This window comes from Euprymna scolopes, chromosome 36, assembly GCF_053919585.1.
Source record: "Euprymna scolopes isolate OS-2025 chromosome 36, ASM5391958v1, whole genome shotgun sequence".
NCBI lineage: Eukaryota > Metazoa > Mollusca > Cephalopoda > Sepiida > Sepiolidae > Euprymna > Euprymna scolopes.
The window spans coordinates 81,122,274-81,144,818 of NC_136517.1; the positions used below are offsets into that span (position 1 = coordinate 81,122,274).

Sequence of the window (22,545 nt, forward strand, 5' to 3'; positions counted from 1 at the left end):
GTGAAGAAACAGAAGATTAATATATAATAGACTTTTTTTTTTTAATCAACAGAAAGTATACTGAGTTGCAAAAGAGAATACTGAAAGATGAAAGTAGGGTTGAAAACACTTTTTAAAGATGGTGGCAAGCTGGCCCAATGATTATTGTATTTGACTCACTGTCTAGATTTTGGTTTCGATATCAGCTCGGGTATTTTTTGTATTATTATTTATTTACAAGAAATGAACTGTTTCGAAAAAATATAATACTCGCATGCACATGTCTCAGTTTCTTTCCGTTTTTATTTTGTTTTGTTTTACTTAATTTTTTAAACGAATTTAATGTTACGTTTTATACTGGACAATGGCGGGTACATCTGCTAGTATATATATATATATATACGTTTTATTTTTTATTACCGTATCTTTCTGTTAAGTTACATTATTGTTTCAGCTACCCAGCCGTTTTTTTTTGGCTGTCTGTAGCTTCCTCAAACTTTTACAGAAAGATACGATAATAAAAAATAAAACGCATATTTGCTCTACAACAGTATTGAGCACTTTCTTCAGTTTTTATTAATTATCATTTCTACTATATATATATATATATATATATATATATATATATATATATATATATATATATATAGGGTGTCCGTAAAGTTACTATACAGTCTTACAAGTTACTATACAGACACCCTGTAATATATTAACAGTACAGTAATTTTATTGTATTAAAATATTTTAATACAATAAAACAATAAGACTGTATAGTAACTTTACGGACACCCTGTATATAAAGAAATGCATCTTTAAGTATTTTTTCTAGCAATTTAGCATATTTCGGTTAGAGTTAGAGAATGTAACAGACTCTTATAAGTGTCTATTATACAGACTGTCCAAAACATCACTGAACCTAAATAGATTCTTTATTTTTTATGATACCTTTATGTAATTTTAACACAATCTGACTAAGACATTGGGAATGTTTTTATAAAAACCCATGAAAAATTCAAATAATTTTTTTTTTATGAAAAATAATGTCTTTTAAATGTTGCCCATTTTTTAGCTTCTCATATTTGTGCTCTTTCCAAAACATTATTCATGACAGATTGCAGAATCTCTGGATTACGATTTAACTGCCTTATTTCGTTTCTGATGTTTTCCTTCAATTCTTGCAAGGTTTGGAGTTTGTTAACATAGACTCTTTCTTTAAGATATCCCCACAAGAAAAAATCGTTTCGAATTGTGTTGTGACTTGGGCTATGTCTTACACGAAAATGCCGCCGATAAGCTCTTTGAGACAAAATAATTGACCTCTGATTTTGGTAAAACAATTTCACAACTTGCGTACGTTTTTCAATATTATACTTATCCATTCCAAAATATTATCGGTAAAATATCTGTAATCTCTTATTTCGTTCCTGATGTTTTCCTTCAATTCTTGCAGGGTTTGAGGTTTGTTTACATAGACTCTTTCTTTAAGATATGCCCACAAGAAAAGTCAAGTCTTTGAGTCAAAACAATTGATCCCTGATTTCGGTAAAACAATTTCACAACTTGCGTACATTGTTCAACGCTATACTTACCCATAATTAATTTCCAAAATATCATTTGTAAAATATTTGAAATAGAGAAAAAATTATCATTAATTTATAAATAAAATGAGAAAGATTATAAATAAAAATATAAATATATAATTATAATTATAATTAATTTATATAATAATATAAATTAATTTATAAATAAAATGACAAAGATTTTAAACCTTTCAGTGACTTTTGGGACACCCTGTATAATAATCTGTTGCACAATTTTTATATGCGAAACATATTAAAGTATAAATAATCCTGGGCAACACCAGGACGGGATATCTAGTAAGGAATAAAGGAAACATTATGAATAAATGTTTCTGAAATCTTGAAATGAGAAATAATTATTCGTATTATTAGGATTCTTCGGAGAACTGTTTGCATCTCGCGTCATAGATAAAGTATAATCCAACACGTTGTAACCTCAGTTGCAAATTAGGCGAAGAATAGGAAATAACTTCAACTTTTTTTTTTGTAACAACGACATTAATTTCCTCATTCTCCCATCACGCATGACTTCTTGTTACGGTCATGACATCACCTGCCTCTCTAACGTGATCTTGAACGTCATTCACATCTCTAACGTAATCGTCTTCTCTATCGTGCTCTTTTTGCTTCTTATAGTCTTTTTCTTTACTGGTGATGTCATTTTGCATGCATTTGCATGCATGCATCCGTGCTCTGTTGCAAAAGTACTTAGCAAAATTCAGTTGTAGCTTACATTCTTCCAGAGGTCGAAGGTTCAATCCTCAGTACAACCAACACTCAAAATACAACTGTGAATTCTACTTAGTCATGGCTGACGGAACAAGAAATTCTGTTCGAAATTCTGTGAAACTCGAAATTCCAAAGTTTGACAGAAAAATTCCCGAGTTCGACAGGGTATTCCTGAAGAAATCTGGAGGTTAAATCGATCGAAATGTTGTTTAAATAACACTCAGGATAAGAACAGTAGTCCGAAGAATCCAAATAATACCATGCATAAATATTTCACGATATTAACAACTTGAAGCATATAATATTTTCTTAGCAAAGCGAGTCAGCGCTGTTATGTCCACTTACTTGGGAAGGCCGAAACTATCAGCAAATCCACTTTGTCTTTCATTGAAAGATTCGTAATGTCACCAACCATCAGTTGAATCTCGCAGGGACCCTGCGTCGTCGAGAGGTTAAGACTGTCAACTTTACGCAAAGCCATTGCACATCAACTGGAGAGCTCGATTCCTGAAATCCTTAAAAACTGCAAGAATAAATTAAAATGAATTATTATTATATTTTTTTTTCAAAAAGTAGAAAATAGAAAGCTGACCTTTGTTTTAATTTCAGCAGTCTCTTATTTTAGGATTAGCAGGGAGACCCGACGTTGCTTGGGATTGAATCATTAACAAATGTTTCATCCTCCCATATTTTTTTGTCATCAAAATCGATGAAATCGCCTTTTTCTTAACCAAATCGACGGTTGATTTTATAAATTTAGTCATCTTCAAAGATGTGAGGTGGCATGATGTGGCCCTCACTTAAAACCACAGCAAAAACCATAACTGTGGCCGGAAGCTTTGTTTTGATCATCCTGGGATGCCTTCAAGAGTTGAACCGTCCGGATTTGCATTTTGATGGCGCTGATAATGGTCCTGTTGTTATAACTTGAATCAGTAAGGAGCATGAGTTGTACCACAGTGCATCTCCAATCTCGTTCATTGAACATTGTGTCATTTTCAAACATAATAGAAGGCTCTTATTATTGAGATTTGTACACAACTGGTTAACTAAAACAAAAAAACGAAAATCAGTTTTTCATCAAATGGAAATGGAATCAGGTCGTCTTTTTTAGGACGAAAATTACATCTTTCTACCCTGTACAATAATGAGCATAAATTTAAGCAATTTCACCATCAGTTTGGCATAAAGCATTAATTCTAAGTCAACGGGCTATAACTTTTCCCCGTTTTAACAGGTTAAAACGTTTAGTACACATTAATTTAGAATCGAATATTTGTTTCTAGATTAGTAAAAATTAACAACGAATCTGAGCAGCCTATTCTGCATGCCCCAGTAGCGATTCCTCAGGCGATTAGCATTAAACTAACCTCTTTTAAGAGAGAAGATGAAGCTTGGGAGGGTGGACTTCCTAAAACAGAACAGAACCATATCTCAGCCCGACAGCAACAAAGCCAGTCAGACTGATTTGTCTGTTTGTGTACGAACCACACTACTTTTTAACAATACGCACCAAACCGTTTTTAACAATTTAGCAATATCTAAGATATTAGATGATGTGAAGGTGCTGAACTGTCATCTAAGCTGCAGCCTCTGTCCCATCGACGAAATATTGCGTTCCTCTGCTTGTTCTATAAGTATTTTAATGGTGAATGCTCTGACGAACTGCAAGCACTTGTGCCCCCATGATGTAAATACCCTCGACAAACCAGACAAGCAGCTAAACCCCACCCCTACACAGTCGAGATCTCTAGATGTAAGAGAGCTTTCTACTCCAGTAGTTTCTTCCCCAGAACCGCTAGACTTTAGAATTTCATTCCGGCTCCCTACTTCCCCAACTGTACTGACATGCAGAAGTTCAAGTGTAATGTGAACAGACATCTTGCTGCCCAACTCCCTACATAGTACCCCAGTAGCTTATGTCCCTGATAGTAGCCCCCTACACGAAAGTGGCAATGTGCCTTGTTTAGGGTGAAAATGTAATAAAAAAATACTAACCAAACCGTTTTTAACCAATACTAACCAAGCTATTTTTTAACCAATACGAACCAAACCAATGTTAGCAATACGAACCAAACTGTTTTTAACAATACGAACTAAACCGTTTTTTAACAATGCTAACCAAGCTATTTTTTAACCAATACGAACCAAACCGATGTTAGCAATACGAACCAAACCGTTTTTAACAATACGAACTAAACCGTTTTTTTAACAATACTAACCAAGCTATTTTTTAACCAATACGAACCAAACCGATGTTAGCCATACGAACCAAACCGTTTTTTACAATACGAACTAAACCGTTTTTAACCATACTAACCAAAGTGTTTTTTGCACTATGAACTAAACCGTTTTAACAATACTAAACAAACTGTTTTTTTAACAATACAAAATTAACACTTCCTTTCGTTAATTAATTTCTTTAAAAAGAAATGGCACTTCTGCAGTTTATGGACCGTGCTATATAGGATTTTAAAATTAATTTTTACGTTATCCTTTGTTTATGAAATTGTTATTTGAAAATACAGAATAGTTAGCAAAGCCCGCCTCCCTGTCTTAAGTATGGGTTTCTAAATGATAACATTTTTATTTCAGCACGACCCTTAAACACAAGAATATCATTTAGAAAACCATTCTTAACATGGAGAAGTACAATAAAATAAATAGAAACTAGATAAAAACAAAAAAGAAAAAAATAGAAGAAATTTTCGGGCCCCATAAATCAATTGGTGGACCTCTAGTTGGGAATCCTCCCGGGGTTAATAAGTTAACTCCATCGGCAATCCATCGGCAGTTCGAGCCATTGCTCCGTGACATTTAATAGGAAATAGACGATGGCAGCCGATTTGGCATCCTCGCTGAAAAATGTTCCACGAGGTCTTGTTTGTTTCATTTCAATTATTGTCTTTAAATACAATAAAAAGATTATCCGTAAGGTTCAAAAGAGAGTCGCCAACCTGATAGATCCTGAACTGTCATCTAAACTTCAGCCTCTGTGTCATCGACGAAACGTTGCATCCCTCTGCCTGCTCTACAAGTACTTTAACGGCAAATACTCTGACGAACTGCAAGCACTTGTGCCCCCTCGACGTAAATACCCAGACAAACCCAACAAGCAGCTAAATCCCACTCCTACACAGTATAGATCCCTAGATGTAAGAGCGCTTCTACTCCAGTAGTTTCTTCCCCAGGACAGGTAGACTTTGGAATTCCCTTCCGGGTCCCTGCTTCCCCAACTGTACTGACATGCAGAAGTTCAAGTGTAACGTGAACCGACAGCTTGCTGCCCAACTCCCTATACAGTACCCCTGATGCCTATGTCCCTAATAGTAGTCCCCTACAACAAAGTGGCAATGTCTTGTTTGGGGTAAAAATGTAAAAAAATTCACTTTTTATGTTTTTTTTATATAAATATATTTATTCATTTTTATATATTTTTTTTTTTTCAAATAAAATTTTTTTAAACTTTTTTAAAGATTAAAAAAATCCATATTTTTTAATTGCTAACACTCATTAATTTCTGTGAAAATGTGCCTGTAATTAAATATATTTGAGGGTTTGTTATATTATACGCATAGATTCAAAAAAGATGTAAAAAAAACAAAAAAAACAAAAACAAATATATAACGAATAAATGTTATCAAAGGCAAGATAAGTTACTTTTCTACCTAACTGGATATATTTTTTATTGTTTTTATTATTTATTGTAACATGTTTAATCAGATCGAAAAATATACAGTTTTTACCGATGTATTGGTAAATGCAAATGGCGGCATGCTCGATGTTGAACACGGTAAGTTTGGGAAAACGAGTTAAAAAAAATTATACAAAATACTGCTAAAAACTTACTTAATATGTGTTACCGTGACATAGGCGGACATACATTCGGTGGGTTTCTAACAGTATTTTGTATAATTTGTTTGTTATAACTCATTTTCCCAAACTTACCGTGTTCAATAGCGAGCATGCCGCCATTTTTCTTTTTAAAATACATCGATAAACACTGTATGATTTTCGAACCGATTACACGTTTTAAAGTGAGTAAAACCATTATAAACTTTTCCACGTAGGTAGAAGAGTAACTTATCTTGCCTTTGATAACATTTATTTGTTATATTTTTTTTTGTTTTTTGTTTTTTAACCACTTGTTCGAATCTATGTGTATAGTAACACAAACTCGAATCCCAACTCAAACGGTGTTTGTTTAGATTCAGTTCCTGATATTAAAGATTTCCTGTTTTGAGTCGCTTACTTTTGCGATCTGCCAAGTTTTGTACACATTGTTATTCATGAATTTATTTATTAAATTGACAGGTGAAAGTACAGAATAGTTAATAAAGCGCTCAACACCCCATATTAAGAATGGCTTTCTAAATAATTTGCAGTTTATTGGCTGTGCTGAAATAACAACGTGGGTTTGTATTACTGTACACATAGATTCGAAAAAGTTATCAAAAAACAAATATATAACACATAAATATGATCAAAGGCAAGATAAGTTAACAGTGTCAGAAATTTCGTGAAAACTATTGAATAATTCCACCCGCTATCTTTCGAAGTTTATAACTCCTCGAAAAATGTAATTCAAACCCTAATTTTTTTCCAATTAAAGGAGCAAGGACCAAGGTTTCATTAAAAAAAAAAAAAAAAAAAAAAAAAAAACGTGTTTAAAAAAAAAAAAAAAGGTTTTAAACTTTGGACTTTACAGGTAAATTTCTAAAAAACACTACTTTTTTTTTGTTTTAAATTTGAATATATTATTTATTGATCGTTTATCTTCAATTTGTGATATATAAAACTTTGGTACATAAATTAATTTTTTACTTTTTAATAGACATTTGAAAATGGGGGGGGTGAAAACGTTTGTCTAAAATATTATATTCGATTTATTAGAAAGAGCATAAAATTTCACATTGACCCTGAAAATATCGTAAAAATAGAATCAATAGAAAAATTTTGATAGATTTTTAAAGTTTAAAAATTGAAAAACTCGTAACATTCAATTAATTTCATTACTATTTTTAAAAAAAATATTTCTATTACTTTTTATACAACTTTAATAGTTTATTTTGGGAGTATAATCCATAAAGAAAATATACAACCCACCTTTAAAAGAGAAATTACGAGTTTTTTTAATATTTTATTTTCAGTTTCGTGTTAGGGGTGTCAAAAATTCCTACAAAAATTCTGATACACCTAGTGAAGCTTAATATCAGGAACTGAATCTGACTGAACACCGTTTGCTACAGACTTTGAGTCGGGGATACTTTTGGTTTGCCTACGTTTGGTATTGCAGAGTTACAGGAATAATAATAATAATAATAAAGATAGAACATTCTAACTTGTTGGCAGAGTATTTGCGAGTTTTAAACCGAATGACGAGTTTAAAAACAGCCTTTCCTGTATGCAATGATGTATTTTGTTTTAATTTCTTTTTTTTTTAATAGTTATTTTAAACGAAGAAAGCACTGACCTGGTCAAAAGAAAAAATGTTGCAATTAGTTTCACAAGAGAATCAGGCTTAGTCGGACATAATGCGGTTATTACTCATGTAAAAGTTGTTGCTGGTCGTTGAAGCTGACAAGCTTGGCTACAAGTACATCCGTGTTATTATTATTCATGCTGTTATTGATGTCGGTCGTGCACTGTTAGTAGACGAAGTGGCATTCGGTTAATAGAGCATGTGTGTGCGTATGTGTGGACGGTGTAGGATTCTCACTCTGCAATTAACCCCCCCCCCCTCCCCGTGTAATCGAAGAATGTAGGGATGGAATGAAGTTAACTTGTTGAATTAATAAACCGGGCGATCATCATCCGTAACAGTAGCTTTCTTAATGTCTCCCCCGCCCCCACCCCCATGTCTGTCTACCTTTTCTCCTTTCGTTCTTTTTTCTTTCTTTCTTTCTTTCTTTCTTTCTTTCTTTCTTTTCCTATTTCTCGTTCATCCCAGTTCCGTTGCATCTCTCTCTCACTCTCTCTCTCTCCATCTATCTATCTATCTATCTATCTATCTATCTATCTATCTATCTATCTATCTATCTATCTGTGATCTAATCCTTATTCTATAAAGAGACTAGTAGGGAGATCCGACGTTGCGGGGGAGTGAATAAAGATCAACCAATGTTTTACACTTTCATATGTTACTGCCATCGAAATCGATAAAATCGCCCATTTTCAATCCTCCTAAGTAGTCCACAATACATTTTATACAGTTTATAAAATTATTTTTTATATATAATGGCTTGAATTAGTTTAAAATGCAAATATCAAGTACTAGCAGGGAGACCCGACGTTGCCCGGGATTGAATGACGATCAACGAATATTTCACGCTCCTATATTTTTATTGTCATCGAAATCCGTGAAATCGCTCGGGAAGAAGCTTCACATGCCTCCATGCAGTAACTTAGTCCAAAAAATATGTTTTTCTACATTGCACTCTAGAGAACCTACCGTTTCTTTTATAAAATCATTTTATATAAACTTCTTTCTAGTTAACGGGAAAAAGAAATTAAGAAATTTACGTGCGAGATTTGAACCTACATACGATGCAAAAAAAAAAAAAAAATGTAAATTTCCAAGTCTTATAAAATTCTTTGCAGTTAATAAAAAGAAAATTAAGAAACTTACGTGCGAAGTTTGAACCTATAGACTACGTCATGAAAAAAGAAAAGAAAACAAAAAAGCACGCTATCAACTCATCCAAAGTAGAATTTTCACGGCCCGTTGTTCTATCATTGTTGCTATGCTAAGCGACAACATGGAAAAAATGGCTTTACCGATAATAGATAAATTAAAATAACGGTTTTGATTATCGATTATCGGTAATTATTGGGGGTATTCTGAGACAAAACTTAACTTATACACTAAAGTTCTGTAAATTTTAAAGAAAATCTCTTCAGCTGTTTCGGAGTCTATAAGGAACGAACTCACACACACATACAAAGTTGCATTTATATAATTGTAAAGATCATGGTTAAATTGTGCTCCAAACAGAAAAATTCATTTCATGTCATATAAAAATAAACCTACCGTTGATTTTATATGTTGGGCATTTCAGCTAGTGTGGTTATAAAACTTTCAAATTTCAAACGCACCCCTGTCATATCAAAGAATCTACTGTTGATTTTATATGTTGAGCTTTTCTACTTGTGTGGTGATAATGACTTGAATTAAAGTTTAAAATGCGGAAGCTAAGTATCATGGTTAAACTGTATTCTAAACAGAAACATTCATTTCGAACGCGCCCCTGCCATATCAAAGAGCCTATTGTTGAATTTATATGCCGGGCTTTTCTTCTTGTGCGGTACTAAAATGCAGATGTGGTGTTAAGCTGCGCAAGGTGTTAAGTTTAGTCAAAATCGTCTGTTCCTTCTTTCATCGAATTTCTTTTTCGATTATCGATTATCAATACTTATCGAAGACATTCCGATACAAAACATATCTAAAAATACTGCCAGGCGCATAAAGTACATTTGTGTAAAATTTCAAAATAATTGGCTCGGCCGTTTAGGAGTACCCCCCTCTCTTTCTCTCTCTCTCTCTCTCTCTCTCTCTCTCTCTCTCTCTCCCCTCCCTCCCTCCGCACATACATATACAAAGTTTCTTTTATATGATAATGGTAGAGACGGAATAAGAGAACAATGCGATGGCATTTCAAAACGAAATGACAGGAAAACTTATGGAAATACTTGCATATCAGAAAAAAATGTGTGAGATTGCTTAGTATATTTTGTTAGTGGTTCTCATGTACTTGTTGTCAACCTATTTCTACTTTCGGTAAGTTTTTATCCGGTTTCCGCATTAATATTTTCTTTTAAAAAAGACGACTTTAAAAAAAAATTCGGGTATGCTGAAAACGAATACCGTATTTAACTTAACTTTTATCATCGAGTGGCCTCCAGGCTTTGATAAGTGGTGACTCCTTTGTAAATAAAAAAAAAAAATAAATTCTCGCAAATAAGTAGTTTTCCGAATATTAAGCAATGTCATTTCTTATATTACTAGCACGCCGCCCAGCATTGCCCGGTCATAAAATACGCTTAAATATGATATTTTGATTAATGCAGATTTCGTATTTATTATTATATTATATTGGACCCAATATATAGTAATGATTTAAAAAGTTAAAACAAAAAATAAAAATAAAAATAACTGGTGCGCCACTACCGAGAATCGAAACCAAAACATTTAGCTTACGAGTTACTTTTTATTTTGACGTTAATGTCTGAGCTATGAAGACATGTTTGCTGCGAGGCTAAAAATTAAAACATGAACCAATAGCTATTACGTTACGCATGCATATTTGTAATGCCGTCGTTCGACCAACAACTTGCAAATTCCATTTTTTTTTTAATTTTCACATTTTTGTACCGATTTTCCCCGGCTAAAACCCAACTAGAAAATTTTGCATGGGTTCGAATACCCTTTATATTAAGTTTCATGTCTGTATACCAAAAACTGACAGAGGAGTTTGGTAGGCAAAATATTTTAAACAAATATATATACGCATACATTAATATATATAGAAAGACGTTTGTGCGTACTATAACCTTTTTACGCAAATATTACGCAAGTATAAATCATGTAGAATATCTGCATGAATATAATTACACGTAATAGTTAAATAAAGATGATCATCCCATGAGAAAAAAAAAAAAAAAAACTAATAGGGAATTAATTAAAATGAATTTTTAAAGGAATATGCAAATTAGCTGGAGCTTTTGCAGATGAATGTAATTCCACGACCCATATATAACAAAGTTGTATTTTCTTTTTAAATAAATAGAAAAAAGAGTTTTTAGTATATCAATACACAAAACAAACCCCAAATTTATAGAGTATAGATATAGATTGCTGTTGGCTATCTTGGTACGCACGAGCGCGCGAAGTTTCTCGGGGTTGCGTTTATGCGCTCGTGCGTGCCACAATGGCAACCTGCAATGATATAAGAAATGACATTGCTTAATATCCGGAAAACTATCTATTTACTGAAAATTAAATGAGATATTCGTTTTCAGCATACCCGAAAACCTACAGTGTCGTCTTTTTAAAGGAAAGTATTAAGGTAGGGACCAGATAAACATTTACCCTACTTTCGTTTTTTTGTTTTTTTTTCTCGTTCAGATGCCATTATTCCGAATTCGTAGCAGTGGGCCGATATTAGTGGACGTTTTTGTTTTTATGTTTTTACCAAAACGGTCATTTACAATTTTTTTTAATGTTTAACGTACATACTGATATAAATTATTGCGCAACAAAAAAATAATTAAATCAAAACGCAAATCATTTTTCTTATTTCGAATTATTTAATCAAGTAAACATTTCATTTTTTGCTTGATTATTAAAATTCATTTTTTTTCATAGTACGAGGGGTGTGCAATAAGTAATGCCCCTGACCCACTTCCCGATAGCAGTAGAGCAACGAAACTTGGCACAGTTATTAGTCTTTCTCTACATAGGAACCACCCAGAGTTATGCATTTCTCCCACCATTTGATGCAGCCCTGGAGACCGTTTTTGTAGAACACCTCAGGTTAGTCCTCCAACCACGACGTGACTTCAGAAATCAAGGCTGCATCAGCTGGGAAACGCTTTCCTTTCAAAAACAACTTCATGGCTAGGAAGAGGTGAAAGTCAGAGGGTGCAAGGTCTGGAGAGTAAGGAGGATGGGGAAGGATTTCATAACCACACGCTCGTGCTTCTGATCTGGCGACATGCGAGTTGTGGACCGGAGGGTTGTCCTGCAAGAGGAGGGTACCTTTGCTGACCTTGCCCCACCTCTTGATTTTGATAACTTCCCTTAATTTGCTCAAAAGTGAAGCATAATAGGCTCCTGTAATTGTGGTACCCTTTGTCAGGAAATCTGTCATCACTACTCCGTCCTGGTCCCAGAAGACTGTGAGCATGACCTTGCCAGCGGAGGGCTCCACCCTTGCCTTCTTTGGAGGTGGTGAGTCCAAGTGCTTCCACTGCATTGACTGGGCTTTGATCTCTGGATCATAGTGATGGACCCAGGTTTCATCTTGGTCTATTTGGCGAATAGTAATGCGCCGATCTTCCAAAATGGCAGCCTCAACTTGACGAACAGATGCCTCATCAATGGCAGAAGGGGGGCGACCAGGTCTGGGAGCTGTTTCTACAGAGTTCCGGCCATATTTGAATTCATGATGCCAGCGTTTTACAAGGTCATATGATGGAGCATTATCACCATAAGTTTCTTTCATTTCATCAAAAGTCTCCTGTGGTGGGCGTCCTTTCAAATACAAAAACCGGATCACTGCTCGACATTCAACAGGCTCCATTTCACACCTGACTCAATTCAAACACCTGTAAAACAGAAACCACAATTAGTTCAGAGCTGTAATTTGCTACATAACCCGTAGAGATGTAAATCATTGTACATGCAAAATTTCAGCTAGATTAGACAACTGGAAGTGGGTCAGGGGCATTACTTATTGCACGTCCCTCGCACCTCTATAAGGTCATCATTCACCCATGTATGGAGTACTGTTGTCACATTTGGGCTGGAGCACCTGCTACTAGTCTCTCACACTGGACAGGGTTCAAAAGAGAGTCGCCAACCTGATAGGTCCTGAACTGTCATCTTGGCCGACGAAATGTTGCATCCCTCTGCCTATTCTACAAGTACTTTAATGGTGAATGCTCTGACGAACTACAAGCACTTGTACCCCCTCGACATAAATACCCTCGACATGCCTGACAAGCAGCTAAATCCCACCCCTACACAGTAGAGATCCTTAGGTGTAAGAAAGCCGTCTACTCCAATAGTTTCTTCCCCAGAACTGCTAGACTTTGGAACTCCCTTCCGGGATTCTGCTTTCCCAACTGCACTGACATGCAGAAGTGTAATGTGAACAAGCATCTTGCTACTCATCTCTCTTCATAATATCCCTGCAACTTATGTCCCCGATAGGAGCCCCCAACTTAAAAGTGGCACTGTGCCTTGTTTGGGGTGAACATTGAATAATAATAATAATAATAATAATAATAATAATAATAATAATAATAATAATAATAATAATAATAATAATGTATACGTGCGACTAGTGATTGCTTGTGAATCTAATATTCCCTTAACACTTCCTCCTTCAGAGGCAGCCGGTTCAACCCGTCTAGGGTGAATTCTGAGTTTTGTCTTGAACTATACTGCAAGAATACCGACGCTGTTTTGTATCGAGGGAGGGAGGATTTTATTAAAGAAGCAATTAAGACGGTCAGGACAAACAGAGCACGTAATGACGTCATGATGATAGCGGAAGTTCTTTGACGTCACACATAGTGGTTCTTTCTTTCTTTCCACCTTTTTAAAAAAAATAAATAAATAAAAATAAAAAAAAACAGATAAAAAGTAGGTGCTGTGTGTTAATACGTTTCTTCGATGTTTGCTTGGGATGCAAGTGTTATCAGTTACGTTTCTTCAAAGCATTTTCTTCATGGCTTATCATCAACTTGACTAATTATAGTGACTGCAAACTTTTGAATAAACGGCTTCCGCCCAATTTAATGGTCCTGTGCCTAATTGTATGTATTTGCAACAAATACGATTCGTCTTTTTATCAGAACAACTTGTAGGCAAGTATACGATTGGATTAGGGTTACTATTGTGGTGATTTTTATGGGTTATTCCACATACTCACATAAACATATCTCAGTACTTGCGTTTTTTTTTTAATTTCATTTTTTTTTAGGGATTGAACGTTACGTTTAATACTGGGCAACGCCGGTTACATCTTCTAGTTTATTATATAAGTTTTTGATTTTATTGCTGGTATAATTTTGTCTTATTATTCTTATACATAATACAGATAGTAATCGAATAATAGGATTATTCATAAAGTTCATTTTATGGTTTTTCAAAGTAAATATAGGGGTTTTAGGGGTATATATTTCTATATTTTTAATTACATTTAAATTGGAGAGTATTTCTTCATATGCTCGAATTAAGCAAACGAGTATTAGACAGAATAATACGTGAGTTCGTAAATACCACGTCCTATGCTTAAGTCCTTATATCGTGTGTCATCGATACTAAACTATCTTATAATTTATAGGCAGGCCTATATATATTTATGTATGCGTATATATATTTGTCTACCAAACTCCTCTGTCAGTGTTTGGTCTATAGACATGACACTTAATATATAGGGTATTTGAACCCATGTAAAACTTTGTATTTGTGTTTTAGCTGGGGAAAATAAGTGCAAAAGTGTGGAAATTAAAATAAATAGAAAGTTTAACGACGGCTTTATAAATATGCATGCGTAACGTAATAGGTATTGGTTCATGTTTTATTTTTTATCCTTGCAGCAAACATGTCTTCATAGCTCAGGCATTAACGTCAAAGGAAAAAGTAAATCGTAAGGTAAACACTTTGGTGTCGATTCTCGGTGGTGGCGCACGAGTAATTTTTTCTTTTAACTTTTTAAATCATTACTATATATTGGATCCAATATAATTTAATAATGAATACGAAATCGGCATTAATCAAAATATCATATTTAAGCGTATTTTACGACCGGGCAATGCCGGGCGGCCTGCTAGTATATATATATATATATATATATATATATATATATATATATATATATATATATATATTATTAGTATTATTATTATTATTTATGTAAATACAGTCATATCTTGCTACGATGTGTAGACCGTTTCAATCATATTGGATCTCATCAGGCAAAAAAAATTAAAATACAATTTTGATTTTATTTTAACCCTTCTAGCCCGATGAGATCAAGTATGATTGAAACGGTCTGCACATCGTAGCAAGATATGACTGTATCTACATAACGAATAATAAAAAAATATAATTTGCTCTCTTTGATTGAGCAATATCGACGCCCATGTTGAAATTCAATTATTCTTAATCTTTGGATATCTTGCTATATATATATATATATATATATATATATATATATATATATATATATATATATATATATAGAGAGAGAGAGAGAGAGAGAGAGAGAGAGAGAGAGAGAGAGAGAGAGAGAGAGCGTGTCAAAACTGCCATACAATCTCTCAAAGCTTTAGTATTATAGATATTAGTAGGTAGTACGATTTTAACACTTTTTATACTACCTAACATCAGAAGTGCATTTGAGAAGTTTTATCACTGCGCAAGCAAAAGGTTCCGGCCTATTAAATCAACTGTAGGTTATTTTATAAGACAGAGGCGCGTTCAAAATGAATGTTTCTTTTCACAGCACAATTGAACTATGATACTTGTACACTTTGCTTCAACTGATTATGTTTAAATAATTTTATAAAATCAACAGTTGGCTCTTTGATAAGACAGGGGCGCACTAAAAATGAACGTTTCTGTTTAGAGCGCATTTGAACCATGATACTTGACTTTTGAATTTTAAAGTTTAAGTGAAGTCATTATTTACAAATAATGTTATAACATCAGCAGTAGATTCTCTACAGTGCAATTTAGACTACAATGTATTATAGACTACGTCACTGGAGGAGCATAAGAAGCTTCCTTCCAGTACACTGGGAGTGGGGAGATAATTAAAGTAGGCAATCAATCGATTGCATAAAAAATTGGTCGATATCACCGATTTCAACGGCAATAAAAGTATAGGAGGGTTGGAATATTTGTTGATTGTCATTTAATCCCGGATAACGTCGGGTCTCCCTGCTCGTATAATAATAAATACGAAATCTGCACGAATCAAAATATCATATTTAAACGTATTTCACAACCGGGCAATGCCGGGCGACCTGTTAGTAATAATATCTACGAAATCTGGACAAATTAAAATATCATATTTAAGCGTATTTTACGACCAAGCAAAGCCGGGTACCTTCATCCCGCTAGTTATATATATATATATATATATATATATATATATATATATATATATATATATACAAAGAATTAAACACTAGTGTCTGTAGATATGTAATTATTATAGTAAATAATTATATATATATATTGCGTAAAATGATTCATCATTTTGGAACTGAAAATTAGTTAAAAAAATTATGAATCATTTTACTCAATATTAAAATAGCTCTAGGGTATCTATACCTATTGAGCTTATTATATATCTGCATTACAACGAGCACTGTTTTCTTTTAATAGTATTAATGCATTTACTAATGTATTAAAATAAACTCTGCTCTTTAGACTCTAGGTCAAATCCCCCCCCCCCAAATTAATATATATATATGAGGCATGCATAATCTATATATCTATAAAAGTAAGAATGTGTGTGTATGTGTGCATGTGTGTGAGGAAACTTCTCAATACTCAACTAATATTTTATCTACAGACTTGAAAATTTGTATATAGTATATTCAGACATGTGGAATTTTTTTTCGTCCATTTTCATCCAGAAAAAGGACTACTAATGTGTCAAAATTGAAAAATATGTACGGTGGAACATCGGGAAAATATGTGCGTGTACATCGGATTTTTATCTGTTTGCTAACTGTTTCATGAATGCGCATGCGTGAATGGTTCACATTACAGGTTACTTATGTTAATAATAAGTTGTTTGGAAACAACCTTTTTAATATCGTGTTTCGCTGGTCTAATGCTAATAGTACTTGACTCCCTGTCCTAGGTTTTGTTTTCGATCTCAGCTCAAGTTTTTTTTTTCTTTTTTTTTATTTACAAGAAGTGAACAGTTTAGAAAAAAACATAATACTCGCATGCACATGTCTCAGTTTCTTTCCGTGTTTTGTACTTCATTTTTTTAAAAGGGAGTTTAGCGTTACGTTTAATACTTACGATATTTCTGTTTATAATAGATAAGAATTCTGCATCAACTAAAATAAAATATTTATGCGTATTTTACGACCGGGCAATGCCGGGCGGCCTGCTAGTATTATATATGAGGTATTACGTAATATTATGTTAGGGATTTATTTAATTTTGTGGCCATGAATTTCAAAGAATGGTCAATTCTTGTAGTAAATGAACTCAACAGCCGCCTGGGACTCGAGTTATAATTCCATTATTGATGATGCTTTGAGCAGTGTCGGTAACCATAGAAACAGAGACACCGTCGCAGAACGATGGCGGCGCGGTCTTTGACGTCATTGATTTCCTTAAAAGTGTGAACGCTTACATTTTGGCAAGAATCATTGGACGGGGCATTTTTTTTCTTTTTTGTTTAAATGCACATTGAATTATTATTTTTTTCTTATTTAATTGGATATTTGCTGAAATCAAGTAAGATAAAACGAGTAAAATATAGCATTTTTTAAAAAAATAATATAGCTGGGATGAGATCAAGTCCACATGCTTTTGAGATGTCTAGGTTTTCATGATATCACGAACTTTGGAAGCGGTGATTTTCAGATCATCTAGTGTGATTTCTGTCCGCAAAAGAAAATCTAGAAAAGAGAGTAATTTACTGGGTCTAAAGTGGAGTTAGAGGTAAACCGTTCAGGCAAGCAGGTTAGCCTTCTTGGTTGCCGTGAAAATAACCTCAAGGCTGTTGAATAGGTGGGGGATTGTTGATTGCCAATTATTTATTAAATTGTTATAAATTTTCCAGAAATCACGAGTTCCTAATTTCTGCGATTCGATGCATTTTCTGATGGTTTCGGTATATCTTCTCTTAACTGCGGCTATTTCACTCTTACTATTATTTCTAGCTTCTATAAACTTTTGTTTATTTTTATTAGATTTATGTCTGATAAATCTGCAGTATGTACGCTGCTTTTCAACAATGGCAACTGAACAAGTAGAAGTAAACCATTGGGGGAGAGTGAGGTTTGCTATAAAACTTCCGTATGAGAACATGTGCTTCAGTTGCTGCTTTGAACCATTCAATAGCATTACTTGCACACTCTTCTGCGGGAAGAGAAAAGAGATTTTCCCATAATGCATCTCTGATGTGATCCCTGATGGCTTCTCAGTCAGCCTTTGTGTTTTGTCATTTTGAGTAACAGCTCTTCAACTTGGGGTCAAAAGTTTAGGGGGATGTCTACCAATATAACAATGTAATCGGCGTTCTGAATGAATTATGGGCATTTCTTACACAATCCTCAGGAACTGTAGTCGGAAATAAAAGTGAGGCTTAATGATCTTCACGATCTGGGAGACACGCCGAGAACTTGACAGTCTGTGTCAGAGAATAGAAGTGAGGAAAGTTATGTGTGATACTACCAGCTGCGTCTGTGTAACTAGAGAAACTAAGCCAATTATTGTGGTGGACATTAAAGTCATTAAGTTGGTGCAAAAATAATGTCGTTTTTATATGAGATATGTATATGTAAAAAAAACGACATTATTTTTGCACCAACCCAATGCGTGTACCTGGCTGCTAGTATCTGGGGACAGTATTATATCATAGACGTGGTTGATTAGGGTACAGTCCTGCAAAGTATTGCAAAATGAATCCAAAGCATAGGAAGTTTTAATTCTCTAACGTAGGGTGTTATGAATATCAACTCAAAGCCTGTGTATGTGTCAGTCTGAATTCTTATGGAAAAGTAAGAGGTAACCAGACATGTTAAAGTGGTTAGAAAGGATGGAGGAGTATAGGTTAGTTTCAGTTACTGCTAAGATATTCAGTGAGTTTGCTAGAAGAAATGATTCTACATCGTCTAAGTTAGTTTTAGATATTTGTGAATGCGTATCTCAAGGGAAAAGGCAAATTGATCTGAAATGGAACACGTACATCAAATCTGTTGCCAAGATCGCTGGAAAAATGGTGGGATCCTTCTACCGCCCCAGTAGATCTCTCACTGCTGATGCAATTCTCTACCACTATCCAACACAAATAATGTTGTTTGCATAGCATATCATATATATTTGATATCATAAAAACCCAGACATCTTGAAGACGTGTGGGTCTGATTTCATCCCATCTATACTATTAAAAAATGCTCTGTTGAGGTTGCTTCAGTTTTCTCCAAACTCTACAACAAATGCCTTAACAAATCTTGCTTTCCTAACTGCTGGAAAATTGCTTCTGTGATACCAGTTTCCAAAAATTCTTATGAAAGAACTGACCCACTAAATTATCGTCTCATTGTCCTTCTCCCTGTTTTCGTCAAAATATGTGAGTCCTTAATCAATCAAGCACGTCCATTACCTCATAAATACTTGACTTCCTTCCAACCAACAGCCTCTGATCTTGAGCGCGTGATACAATGGGGGAAGAGGTGGCTGGCTACTTTTAATGCATCTAAAACCAAGCTTCTATCTTTACATTATCAACGCTCTGATCCCCATCTGGCATCAATTGAAATGGATGGCTCCCGTTTTGGGGAGGCTTCATGTTTTGACAAGCTTCTGAGATTGACCTTTACTCCTGATCTGAAATGGAACACGTACATCAAATCTGTTGCCAAGATCGCTGAAAAAATGGCGGGATCCTTCTACCGGTCCAGTAGATCTCTCACTGCTGATGCAATTCTCTATCTATATAAATCCAAGTACGTCCAAAGATGGAGTACTGCTGCCACATCTGGGCAGGAGTTGAAAAAACATTTATCCTGCCTTGACAGAGTACAAAATAGACTTCGAAGCTTAGTGGGGGATGCTCTTTTCTCTCCCCTGCAACCTCTCTCCCACAGAAGAGATTTTGCGACCCTTTCTTTGTTTTATCGTTATTTCCATGGCAAGTGCTTGACCGAGCTCCAATCTCTGGTCCCCCTGCTCTCCAATCTTTCATGAAAAACACCCGTCTAGCTGAAACTACTGCCAATAATTTTGCCCACTCTTTATCTGTGCCTAAATCAAAACGTAGATTCCATGAACAAAGCTTCTTTCTTAGAAGTGCACACCTGTGGAACTCTCTTCTGTTTGCCTGTTTCCCACCTGACTAACTTAGATGTCTTCAAGTCCAACATAAACAAATTCCTGATAAACCGCCCTCTTAAGTAATCCAATTTATCAAATCTGCATTACTAACGATTACTACAATATTATCCTATTGATTATTGTACATGCAATAACCCTCATCTTCGAGTGGCTTCCGGGCCTTGATAAGTGGTGACTCCCATGGAAAAAAAACCCAGTATGGATATGTATTTAGCCAACTATTTTAGTCATGCCTATTGCTCCTAAAAATAACCCCTGCTTATATAACAGTCAGTCCATCTCCCTACTCTTTGTTTTTTCCTTATATTCTATGATTTATCTATCATTCTCTATGTTTTATTTTTATTTTTATTCTACATTTCCTTCCTAATTTATCATAAGCTAGATGTCATATTTCGCTATATCTGTAACCTAACACTCTTCTTCCCTTCTGATGAGAAGTCTTAGGCTTCGAAATGCCTGGGTATAAAGAACCTTTATATTTTTGTTGATGTTCTTCCTTATTGCGTAACGTTACCCAATACCTTGTAGCCTCAGTCGGAAAGTAGACAAAGATTAAAACGAACTTCAACTCACTTTTTTTTTTGTATATGATACTATTAATGTCATGAATGCATGCAGCGAGGTGCATATTGTGGTGAGAGGGGATGTTTGACCGGACGGGATAGAGGAATAGAGGACAGAAGAGGGGGTGTTGATGTCTGATTGAGACAAAACAGAAATGTCTATGGGATTTTGTCAGAAAGAGACAAAACAAATAATAATTGTTTTTATTTGTTTGTCGTTATATATCTGTTAACATGAAAGGTTGTTTTTAAAACCTCTGTTGAGAGGTATGAAGAGATCCAGAGATCCTTAGCTGATTAAGGCTGACAACTTAGAATGGGGATCAAGGGTAAGGGTCGCCGCCAAGGATTGTTCGACCTGGAATGACTAATCACTCCTAATTTGATAATAAGTAAAAACCTCAGTACAAATGAGGGTTAAAATTTAGTAGAGATAAGTTCGAAGAGGCGGAGTAGAAATTAGGGGGAAAGAGAGAGAGAGAGAGGGGTGTTGAGTGGACAAGACGAAGGGTAAGCTCTAAGAGGAAGAAAGAAAGGGTGTTTGTCACCTCTCTCTGAAGGAGAGGTGGGGAAAAGGGGTTGGATTTAGAAAAAGGAATTCTAAAAAGAGTAGTGTCGTAGCCAGTAAACTGAACGGCTTGGCTGATCAAGTGCTCCCGATTTGGGAGCCCTCAGGGCTTGATGTTATGATGTAAACTAGCCTGTGTTAATGGGAAATCTGTGACTTTACTGGTCTGGTCTTACATCGTTTCACTGCTATAGTCAGTCACCTCAATTTAGACAGTAGCTGTTATGAAGTAATGAAATTAATAAATAGTTTGTTATTGTTATAAACCAGAGTTTTGTTTGTTTGTGGTGAGGACTCTTCATTTTGCAGCGGCCATTTTTTTTTTATGCGCGTGCAATGTCCGGGCATAGATGAGTAGATTTGTTTATGGCGCGCGCACGCGCGTAAAAAAATGGCCGCCAAAGAATACAATGCATAATACAACTTTTTATATCTCGATAACTACTTATTTCTGCAAAATTTCAATGCGATTTCCGTATTCAGCATAGTCGAAAACCTACTCAAGTCGTCATTTAAAAGAAAATTGTTGAGGTGGACCTAATTTGAACATTTACCATTTATTTTGGCTTGAAATTTACGGATGATTTTTGTTATGATTTTATCTGTTTTTTTGTTGTTTTTTATGGATATTTTTTGGGGGCGGGGGTGCCGAAGTTTATGTAATTATTAACAGGAAAATTGGTGAAAGTCACAATGGAATCCACGCTGCGCCAAATTTTTGTTTTGTTTTAGTTTGCTTTCATTTTGGTTGTTTGTTAAATCCGGCAAAAAAAAAAAAAAAAAAAAAAGTAAAAACAGGTATCGTAAAACTTGAATTAAACTTGAAAATACTATTTGAAAATAGCGCGGGTACTTTCACCTAACAATTTAATAAGAACAGGTAATGGTAACATAAGTGCATAAGAACCACATTTTTTTTTGTTTTACTTTCATTTTGTTTGTTTGTTAAATCCGCCCCCCCCAAGTAACTTGAAAGTTTTATTTTTTATTTTTAAATAAAAAATAACGCAAATATCGTAAAACTTTCATTAAACTTGAAAATAATATTTTAAAATAGCGCGGATTCCATTTTGATTTTCACCAATTTTCCTGTTGATAATTACTAGGTACGTGCAAAATGAATGCCGATGCTCAAAATGTATAAACATTTGGACCCCGCCCCCTTTACTTAAAAAATCACCAAAAATCAGGAAATTAACCAATTTTAATGAAATTTTCAATATTTATCAAATAATGATCGCGGAATATAATTAACTATTTTTTTGTATTTAAATCTTAGTGAAAATGTATTATTTTGTTTAA

The 22,545-nt window shown here is 34.5% G+C and overlaps 1 protein-coding gene across 7 annotated transcripts in view; it reads right to left on the reverse strand.

The window, feature by feature from the left end:
- Window positions 1-8,186, reverse strand: part of LOC145260628 (uncharacterized) — a 70,291-nt gene extending 62,105 nt beyond the window's left edge. The window contains exons 1-2 of one of the 7 annotated variants that reach the window (XR_013864341.1): window positions 7,762-8,186; window positions 2,634-2,811 (exon numbers count right to left, since the gene is read on the reverse strand). Coding sequence is in view for 3 of the 7 variants with exons in the window: in XM_080118943.1 (XP_079975069.1) it covers window positions 2,634-2,769 (136 nt within the window). In the remaining 4 variants the exon portion in view is untranslated. The remainder of the gene's footprint in view (window positions 1-2,633; window positions 2,812-7,761) is intronic. The other 6 variants (XR_013864342.1, XM_080118943.1, XM_080118942.1 and 3 more) reach the window with 6 other exon arrangements.
- Window positions 8,187-22,545: the final 14,359 nt, after the last annotated feature.